Source organism: Numida meleagris, chromosome 1 (genome assembly GCF_002078875.1).
Source record: "Numida meleagris isolate 19003 breed g44 Domestic line chromosome 1, NumMel1.0, whole genome shotgun sequence".
Classification (NCBI taxonomy): Eukaryota; Metazoa; Chordata; class Aves; order Galliformes; family Numididae; genus Numida; species Numida meleagris.
This window is the reverse complement of record NC_034409.1, coordinates 166,535,011-166,545,448: the sequence shown is the minus strand read 5'-3', so window position 1 is coordinate 166,545,448 and position 10,438 is coordinate 166,535,011. Positions and strand designations below refer to the sequence as shown.

Genomic DNA, 10,438 nt, shown 5'->3' with positions numbered 1-10,438 from the left:
TAACTCGCTAGCTGGGAAAACAGACACTATATGCAATAGATGCTTTAGAGAGCTCTTGCTTGTCACAAGGAGAGATGTATTCTCTCGACTCACTGCCTGCTCCTCCTCTGGCAAGGTGGACAGGGACTTGTCCCTCTGGCCAAAGGCTCTCTGACTAAGGAACTGCTTGAAAAACAGACCTTAACTCTGGTGTTGCTTGCCACCGTCACAGAGCTTGAATAACCAAGTAGACTAATCAAGTAGAATTATTATCTATTAGGCTGCTAGCAACATTAACCTCTTCCTGTATTTCCAGTATCTGCATCTTCTATAAAATAATATTCTACAGATGTCGTGCATTAAGAAATTCAGCAGTGTCGAGAAAATATATTCCAAGCTCAAAAGTCAAAGGTCCTTTTCATATTAGCCAAATACTACCTTTCACCAAGTAACAGGGGTGTTTTCCCATAAAACGAGGCGTCTCAAATGAATCATTCCCAGGTTCAAACGTCATATCCATGGTGGAATAAAACATGAATACAAGCAGCCAGTTCAAAACCACCTTAGAAAGGGAAGAGATGATGAGGAGCTCAGTTCAAGCAGACAGGAAACATGCTACATGTACCTGCAAAGACACAGGTGAAGGGAGAATGAAAACGAAGGAGAAAACAGGGAAGCAGGAAATAAAATTAGAGAGAAAGATGATGGGACAGAGTTTGCTGTCTGCAGGAAGTCATGGAGAGAATTACAACTGCAAAGTGAATGCAAAGGGCATGAATCAGCTGCTCACCCACAGCTACGTGATAGAGAGGCAATAAAAAAATGTGCCTTGCAAGAGTAATCCTGCACCTCTTAACTGATGTGAGTAATCCTGATTTACCTAAACACTGCCTTCAACCCCAGAGATAGATTACGGAACTTAATGGCAGCCAACAATTAAAGAGGATAGGGAAAGACATTCAGAGAAAGAAATCTGTAACTAGTCTGCTTCTCTAATTAAACTTGGCAGTAGTGTTGCTAAGTGCGGTTATTTTAACTGTTAGCTTTGGTCCTACATGGACTAGAAAGTGGGGAGAAAAAAAAAAAATAAGAGTTCAACCCTCACTTTTCTTTTTTTAAACTGCTTGAGTAGCCAAGGCAAGGACTTCCTTCAGGTGATTCTCCTGCACAACTTTTGGCTACATCCTCACCCCAAGCAGTCTACAGCAGTCATACACACGTATTTTACACGTATTTCCCCAAACTGTTCCTTACGTTTCTTTTCCCTTCCAAGACCCTCCAATTATCTCTCACCACTAAAACTAGTAGTTTCAACTCTTCCTATGATTTCTTTCTTATCCCAGATCCATGCCCCCGTATTTTACTTCCTCCCTAAGCAGTGTTTGTGGTCTCCACCACACACAGAGCACTGACAGACCTACTTTCCCTTCCCTCCCTTCATCACTGCTCTACAAGATACACCACTCAGTGTCAGCACGCTTATCTGCTTGGGAAGACGGGCTGGGCTGTGTTGACACCCGTCTGCCATGCGAAGCTGCACCTTTGTCCCTCTTGGCCCTGAGTGCAGGACAAGGCCTGCTCCTCCTTTCACTTTCTGTTCAGCAATTACCACAACAGGATACTAATGCCACCTTATCTTCCTTCTGAACACCAGGAGCACTTCTATGCCGTGCAGCGACAGAGCACTCGCACAGGCTGCCCAGAGGCTGTGGGGTCTCCTCCTTGGGCATCTCCCAGAGCCACCTGGACATGGCCAGCACACTGCATTCCAAATGCTGAATTCTGGTGCCAGGGACAGCCAGAGGACTGCAACTGTCATTGTAGTGAATACAAACATTTTTATTAACTTGGCTAGTGAAGAGGTGTAAGAAGCCAGTCTTTTATATATAGGTAAACTCATAAATGTGTAAATAAATTCTCATGAAATGATGAAAATTTGTTCTGCATTCCATATCCATTCTTCACAAGTATTTTAAGAAGAGAGAAGTGTTTTGGTGCAAGTTTGCATGTCAGACCAAAACATGCAGAAGAAAGCTTCTGCAGACATCTGGCAAGAAGTGCCCAAGGGCTGTTTATTCTGCTGAAACCCCAAACCTAAGAGGTTATATGGCACACTCTTCAGAATACCTTTTGCTTTCAGAAATCACTACCCCCGTTAAGGACACAGCATACCAAACGTGGCACTTCTATAAACTGTCCAGTTTTGAAAAATGGTTTGTTTTCACACATGGCCAAAATTAACTTGTTTCCCCACCCACATTCTCTGACTTGAAACTGACCTGTGTTCTACCATATTTATTGAAAATACACTAAAATAAAACTTCAAAACCAAATATTTCTCTCCCTTATCCTGAATTAGCATCAGTGCTCAAAAACAGGAACTTAGAAGGCTCCCATTCCATTTAAAATAGATCAATACTAAATTATCTTTTTGACCTTGGATGTTCCAGTTCCTGTCTCTTCCTTATCCTGCTCACTTCTTATCGCTGAATATTTCTCCACATTTTCCTCTGACTGCCTGAATCTCAGGCATCAGTATGACAGAACGCTATGTGGATTTAACCTAGATTTCTCTCAAGACTATTTTCCCAAATGGTGATGGCTCTTTCACCCAAGAGATCTCATTAGCATGCACATATGCACCACTGAGCTTCAGAATTTAATAACTCTATTCCCAGTTCAGCCACAGATGGCATGTCATCTTGAGCAAGTTACGAACATTACATCTCAGTTTCTCTCCGAATTAGAATTCACCACTACAGAATCACTCCGGTTAGAAGAGACCATGTGATGTTTCCAGGCCAAAGCAGGTGGACTCCAATCTTGGACCAGGTCATTCAGGACTCTTGTCCCATCAGGTTCTGGCAGCCTGCAAGGCCTGACACCCCACAGCTTCTGTGGGGAACCTGCTCAGCGCCCAGTTCTCTTCACAGTGAAGGATGTTTTGTTTACATTCTGCTGGAAGCCCTCTCGATTTAAAGCATGACCACTGCTCTGCACCTCACTGAGCAGCCCAGCTCCTATCTCCTCAGCCACCTCCACCAAGGCCCTGCATAGCAGCCACTGCCCACAGGGCAAACAAACCAGCCCCTGGCCACCACAACAGCCCCAGCGGGCTCACTGCAGATAGACAATGTATTTCTAGTGTCTGGATGAAACAGCTCTCAGCCTTCACTGCTGCCAGTGGCCCATGCCCTCATCTATCCGGCGGGAGCCCTTGGCGTTCCCAGCCAGTGGGCCGCAGCCTCCCCTGATGGAGGGGCTGGGCCTGTTCCTGGCACGGGACTCTGCTTTTGTTTCTCCTGGAACTCACCAGGTCTTGTGCTGCTCAGTCTCCAGCCCGCTGGGGTCCCTCTGTACAGCAGCCCTGTCCTCAAGCAAACGTATCTGGCTAATACACAAATTCTGGAATTAAGATATGCAGTATTTTACAGCAAGCTGAGTTCCTGGGGCAGAAAGCGTTCTACCAGTAAACACAGAATAGAATCATAGAATCACTGAGGTTGGAAGACTACTAAGTCCAACCATCGACTCATCCCCACCATGCCCACTGACCATGTCCCTCAGTGCAACATCTAATACTGTTCTAGAACATCTCCAGGGACAGAGACTCCACCACCTCCCTGGGCAGAAAACATTTCATTATGGCACTTTACAGTATCAACAGAGAAGAGCTTACCTTGAAAGGCTTACATTATGCTCTTTCTAGAAGAAACTATTGTAGCAATCTAATGGAGTTTGCTTCAATTAAACTATTCAAAGCCGGAAGCAGAGGATATGAATCCTGGCACTCAGTACCTCTCTGCTTCACACCTTACAGAGACACACCGGCAGGGATCAAAACGTTATGCCAGACAGAAAGAAAGGACCCGCTGCAATCGTAAACCTTCTGCACAAAAACCCACTGCTCTGTGTGGAAGCCTCAGAAAGTCACACGCAGGCTCGCTCTGCAAAGGGGACTGCATTGCCACATGTGCAGCTGCACGGGTTTTCTACGTAGGCTGTATCTTCTACATCAAATAAGTAAGAATGCCTTTATGATTCAGCAGCCACGCGATTAAATCTGTGCACAGGCCTCACAGGGATAGATCCACCCCGCAGATCACTACCACCCCAGCTATGATCCCCAATGTCTGGTTTTTCCACAGCTACTCCACCATCTCATTCTGCCCTCAGAACAACAGAAAGCCTCCATCAAAAGCAGAACTTTGAATCTCTGGGGGAAAAGAATCACAAATTATCTGAGAATTTATAGGCAGGGAACCCTGCTCCTCAAGTATATGAGCTTTATTTTTATGTACATATCAATGTTATGTATGTAATTTATAAAAAATATATTTGTGTACACACTCAGAGACGCCATTTGGAAAGCATCACCTTGGTTTTTTTCCACAAGACCTCTGTGACAACTGTTAAGCAAGTACTACTTTGCCTGTTTTTTCACAGTAAGCGTTTAAGGCTGCTGTGGCACAGAGGAGGTTTGCCCGTGGATGCAGCATGGATCTCTCAGACACGAGCTGGAGTCTCTCTACATCCACTGTGGCCAAAGCCTAGGCCACGTGATGTCTGCTGCAAAACCATTGCTGATTTTATTGCAAGCTCAATCCTATTAATTCTCTCATTCCTTTGGTTTGCCACATCTGTAAAATTAGGACAGATATCTGAGTTTTATAAATTAGCATGCTTTTCATCCGTAGATTCAAAGTAATTTCTACTGAGGATAAAAAGCAGTACATAAATAGTAAGAAATTGAATGTTGTATTATTCATATAGACCGGGAGACTAAAAGCAGATAATGCTAACCTTTGTCAATCACTGCATAAATGGGAGGAAAGACCAAAAAAACAACAGAATCTATGCAACAGCAAACAGAACACACCACTACTTATCCCAGTGGTAGTTCTTATGCTCAAAATAAGTCATAACGTTATTGAAAAAAAGTCACAGTGTTACTGGAAGCATGGAATAAAGGACATTTTAAATGATTAAGACTTTAAAAATGCAAGATTTGCTTTCAAAGAGATTCTCTGAGTGTCAGAGAGAGTTATTTTCTTGTATATAAGTTATTCAGAGTCTGTAGCTAGTGGCTACTGCACAGAAAAATGTATAATGCCAACAAACATCCAATGCAGAAAAGTTAACTGAGCACATTACTGGAGCTAAGCACGCTCACCACTCTTACAAAAGCCTTGCCACCCAAATGGCCATTAGCATAGATCAAAATGTAATAAATTGCCGGTAGGGAAAAAAAAAATGGAAAACACTAGGCAAATAGAGAAAATCAATTTATTTGAGTCTATAAAAAACAAATGTTAAATTACATTGCGACTGTAGATAGCTCATTAAAATACTTAACATGGAAAGTATATACACACACATTAACCTTTGAAATTAAACTTTGATTAGAACGTACATTCATATATTTATTAAACATTATGAAGGAAGGAGTCTAAACCATTTGGACATTTCTGAAGATCTATACAGCAAAAGCTATATAGAACCACGTGTCTCCATGCTCACCCCCCTGCTGAATGTCACAAGCTGTAATGGTAGGCATGGACTCAGCTCCACATCGCTAAGGGATACAAACAACTGACCAAGGAGTTATCACAAAGGTCTGGTAGAAGACATCCCGTTTCAAATATTAAATAGTGTTCTTCTGGGAAATGGCTTTATTTTCAAACCAAATTTCTTTTCAGGTCGGGAAGCGATGAGAAACCAAAGGACACAGGGGACATCATCAGCCAAAAGATGTGTTTTCTTAAGAAGAATCCCTCACGAACAGCCCCTACCATGACTCTGCTTTACGCAAATTCAGTCTCCTTGAATTTAGGCTTGCAGGCGACGGTGAAACCAAATCAGTGCCAGAATCTTGGGTGGCATTGTGCGCGGCACTGGAAGGTTTGCTGCTGGGGTTTGCTGGCTTCTCATTAATATCCCACCAGAGTCAGGGAGGAAAAAGGGAGGGAAAGAATTCAGTTTGCTAGAATTTTTTTTTTTTTTTTACTTCTTGTTCTCTTTTAAGTAATTGTGTCTTAATCCACAATGCTTTGACAGATCGCAGAAAATGGTTCATTTTATGACCTAGTTGCATTAGAGAAAATATAGGAAAACAAAGACTGCTCTTTCTTTATAGGCTTACACAAAATTCGGTTGGAGGAAGACTGTAAAGGGTATAAGAAAGCTTCCCTAGCAAAAAAAGAAAAACCCAACACACGCACACTAGCAAACAACCACCTACAGACATGTCAAAGATGGGGAAAACTTGTTTACTATTTATGAGTGTGTATACTAATATATAGCATGTATGTTATACTCTGTATGTATTTTTATACATGCACACAGTAGCAACTACAAAGCTAAACAATTCTGAAATAAAGGTGTTAAAGCCACTTATGCACCTGTGGGCTTTTCTACATGGAATAATAATGCTCACTAGTGGCTCAAGTATTTTCCAGGTGGGCCCTCTTATTCTGCGTCAGAAGTGCCCATTTTGGTATGCTTTAGAAAACACTAAGCTAAACTGAAAAATAAAAGATCAGTTCTCAGAAGGAATAAAGGCAGAAAGCTGCTGCTTTTGAAATTCTTAGCATTTACGTCTTCGCATTATAATCTCTGCACAGACAGAGCTATGACATACACATGGCAACCCAAAGCTTCTGCACACCAAGCTCTAGGTGGTGAAGATGCCCTGAGCTGAGCAACCCAGGAAAGCACCAGGCTGGCACACACTCCTCCCTGGAAGAAGGGAGCACCAGAGGACACAAAGATCTTTTGGGAGGATTGAACAGGCTCTGCAAAATGTCTGAAGATTTCAGCTATGCTCAGAACTGCCTCAGGCTCTCCAAAGATCTACTGTAAAGAGAAAACATGAAAATGCCATGCGTGGTATTCTCAATTTTGGCCAAGAACTACGGGATAGAAGGTTGGACTAGATGATCTTAGTCTTTTCCAACCTTAAGGATTCTATGCTCACCTCAAGCAGAACAGGAACCAGTGCCTCCAGTAGACGTGGAGCCACTTTTGCAATGAGTGATTTAAGCAGAGGAAGGATTAAACCTCTTGATATTTAAACTCCTTTTAGATAGCGTATTCCAATGCGTAAGATCACTGCCTTCTGCTAAAGCTTTCTTTTGAGCTGTTGTTTCCAAGAGCCATTCTCTACTCTACTCATGCCCTCCCCTCCTGACTTCCCCAGTCACATTTCCTATCAGTGTCTGTATCCGAAGTTATTGGGCAAGTTTTGGAGAGGTCAGATCGTCTCCATTCCATGTCCATCAATATCTATTGGCTGCAAAAACACCCGTTAACAACCCCTAGGAAGATTATCTACTTCAGAGAAATCTTGAAATGGCAGAGTTGCAGTCTTCATGATACTGCACTGGGAAAAGCAGCAAAATTAGACTATCAAAGGACTAGCCCAAAAGATAATGCCATGAATCCTCGCCTTCCAGACATTTCATAGTACTCGGCTTTATTTGTGAGAATCAGCTGGTTTACTGAGACATTTTGCTCCGACCTCTGGAAGCTCTCAACAGGAAAATTCTGAGCATGCAATTCTTCTGATCCTCCTTGATTTTTGTTTCCATTTACTTCAGAGCAGAATGCCTCCCCAGGACCTTCCAGTACAACATTTCATGAAGATTCTGTTAACCTGAGCATTTTTCACGTTCGCTTCTGTGACCCAGATCTATTTATCACCCTACAGAAACCAGAGAGGGGAAAACTAATTTCCAAAATACGGCATTTTGGAGACGTGACCAGCAATCTACCAGCATTCGCTCTTCTACACAGATTCCCACAGTGCCTTCCAACCTCACTTGAAGCTAAGCATCTTCCAGCAATGAAGTAAGTGGTATGAATAATGCATTTGTCAGATGTGGTTTATTTTTCCCTTTCCGAGGAAGAACTGCATAGGCAGTAGAACTGCCTTGTAGAGAGGAAAAAAGATTGTTCGTAGTCTATTTATATTAGATAAGGCAAAGTTCAAAGAGAGTATCTCGTACTTGTTTCAATGCTGTTAAGCTTGCATGGGTTGCACAGCCTTTTCTACTAAAACTACAGATGACAGTACGATGCTCAACTCTGCTTTTATTCTTGCTTTTAATACACAAACTCAAAAAAAACCCAACAACCTCATTTGAGAGAATTTTGCATATTGTGTAGGTCTGCAGTTCTGCTAAGAAAAGATGGAAATATGTCAAGGAGAACGTCAAAGGCTCAATGTCCCTTAAGAGCATTCATTTGCTTTTGGAATTTTCATCTGCAGTGAGCATCCGTTCCTAGCATGCTATTTTAGGACTGTTTTAAGCCTTGTACAGGCATGTTCATCCCCTGATAACAGCACAAGGCTCCAAAGAACTTACAAGTAGCTACTGGGAAACCAGACCACCTTTTGACCTGGTTAATAAATGCTTGCTGTTCTCATTTCTGGGCAAGGAAAGCAGCAATGAGAACCGAGCAGAATTAAGGCAGATCCCGTAGCTCTTCCTCAGCTGAAACAATTTACAGCTCCACATTTAGGAAATCATAGTCAAATAGCATGCTTCCGTCAGGATCTGGACAGGGTCAAGAGCACTGGCTCCCCAGCTTACCATCAGCCAGCTGTATTTTGTCTGCGCAGCAGTTGGAACAACAACCCAAACTGGTAAGCTATCTAGCTGGAAACAAAATCATCCAGGGCAGATCTGAATTCCGAGGTAATATGAAAAACTCTTCAATTTCAGAAACTTCCCATCTTTGTCTCACTCACACACCACCCAGAATCAGACCAACTGCCAAACCTGGGGTCTGGACAGAGCTCCACAGCTCAAGCCCGCAAAACCCATTACCTCCTCCAGCTTGCCACAGCAACGCACATAGGTTGCTTTAATTAGGATTGTCTCTTAATTGCAGGGAATCTCACTAAGCACACTGTCTGTTGTTGTGACACATGGCTGCTTACCGTTCTCAGGACTTAAGTGTTTTGGTCTGACTTCTCTAAATGCAGCATGTGCAGTATAGAAGTGAAATTAACCATCTGCTGCACCCAGGAAGATGTCGCTACGGGACATCTTGTGATCCTCTTTGGCTTTGAAATGACATGGAATCCTGCAGGCAAAGAGCCTGGCCCCAGGAGAACCGTGGCACTGAGGGACACGGTTATGAGGCATGGAAGTGATGGGCTGACAGTTGGACTAGGTGATCTTAAGAGGTCTTCTCCAGCCTTTATAATTCCATGGCAAAGCCTACACAAGGGGATAATACCAAGCCAAGGGATCAACAGTTACCATCTCTCCAGGCAGAATTTAATCACTAAGACATAGGGAATCCAGACGCACTCTTTTTGCAGATCCAAGCTGCTAAATCGGAGGCCCGATGCACAAAGGCATTCTGAAACCCCATGCAAACAGCGAGGCACGCCGCTGCCGCGCAGCTGGCCACGCGCCAAGTTTTCATTCTCTTTCCAAAGGGCTCAGAGCAAATTACGCTACTTCTAATTAAAACCCGGCTTTGATTGCGGGAGCAACGAAAAGCTCAACCCCTAAACCTGGACATTCCGCGCAGTTCCGCGCTTCCAAAGCCGGAGCAGCGGGCGCAACGCGGCTCTTTGTGGCGGCCCGGCCACGGGCTTTGGAGGCGACTGTTCCTGCGGGCTCACCCCTCCGCCCGCGGGGGCGAGGCGCTGCTCGGAGGCGGAGCGCCCCCCGCCCGGCGGGCACCAGGCAGCGGTGGGGCCGCTCCACCCCGCGATGCGGCACCGAGCGCAGCCTCTCGCAGGTCGGGACGGTACAAAGGGAGACGAGAGCGTGTTAAAAGCCAGCCCGGAGGGGGCCCGAGAGCTGTCGGGCTTTAAAAGGAAGAATTTAAAAAAAAAACAAAAAAGAAAGAAAGAAACAAAAAAAGAAAAGAAAACACACCACCCGCCACACCGCTGCCATCCCAAAGCGCGGAGGAGCGGAGCTTTAAAGCTCGCTCTGCTGTCAGCCATTTTAGAAGCGTGAGCGGAGGGGGAGCGCGGAGGAGCGCACCGCTGTGCAGCTCTCCCTCCCGCCCCGTCCGCGCGTTACGGCTGCGAGGGGGTTTAAAAAGAAAAAAGGAAAAAAAAAAAAAGCAACGAGTGAGATGGCTCCCGGCGTGCGGCCGTGGCCCGGCGGCACCTCGCCCCGAGCAGCCCGCGGGGAGCTGGGCACGGCGCTGCCGGCCCCTCCGCCGCTCCGTGCTCGCCGCCCTCACCTTGGCGTCCGGCGGCAGGATCAGCACCTGGCTGTTCTCCTCCTCCTTCTTGGCCGCCTCCTTCTGCGCCAACGCGGAGTTGAACGACACCTTCACCATGGCGGCTGCCGCACTGGGAGGCAGGGAGAACGAGAGGGAGCGCGGCGCTGCGAGCTGCCTCCTGCCCCGGCACCCCCCGACCCACAACTGCGGCCCCGGCGCTCCGTCAGGCGGCGGCGCAGGACGAGGAGCAGGGAGGCGGGGC

General features: G+C 45.3%; 1 protein-coding gene across 2 annotated transcripts in view; it reads right to left on the bottom strand.

The window, feature by feature from the left end:
* Positions 1-10,438, bottom strand: part of ITM2B (integral membrane protein 2B) — a 25,095-nt gene extending 14,657 nt beyond the window's left edge. Inside the window, exon 1 of one of the 2 annotated variants that reach the window (XM_021376265.1) lies at positions 10,195-10,438. In XM_021376265.1, the coding sequence (XP_021231940.1) occupies positions 10,195-10,293 (99 nt within the window). In that variant the 5' untranslated portion in view covers positions 10,294-10,438. The remainder of the gene's footprint in view (positions 1-10,194) is intronic. The other variant, XM_021376254.1, reaches the window with a different exon arrangement.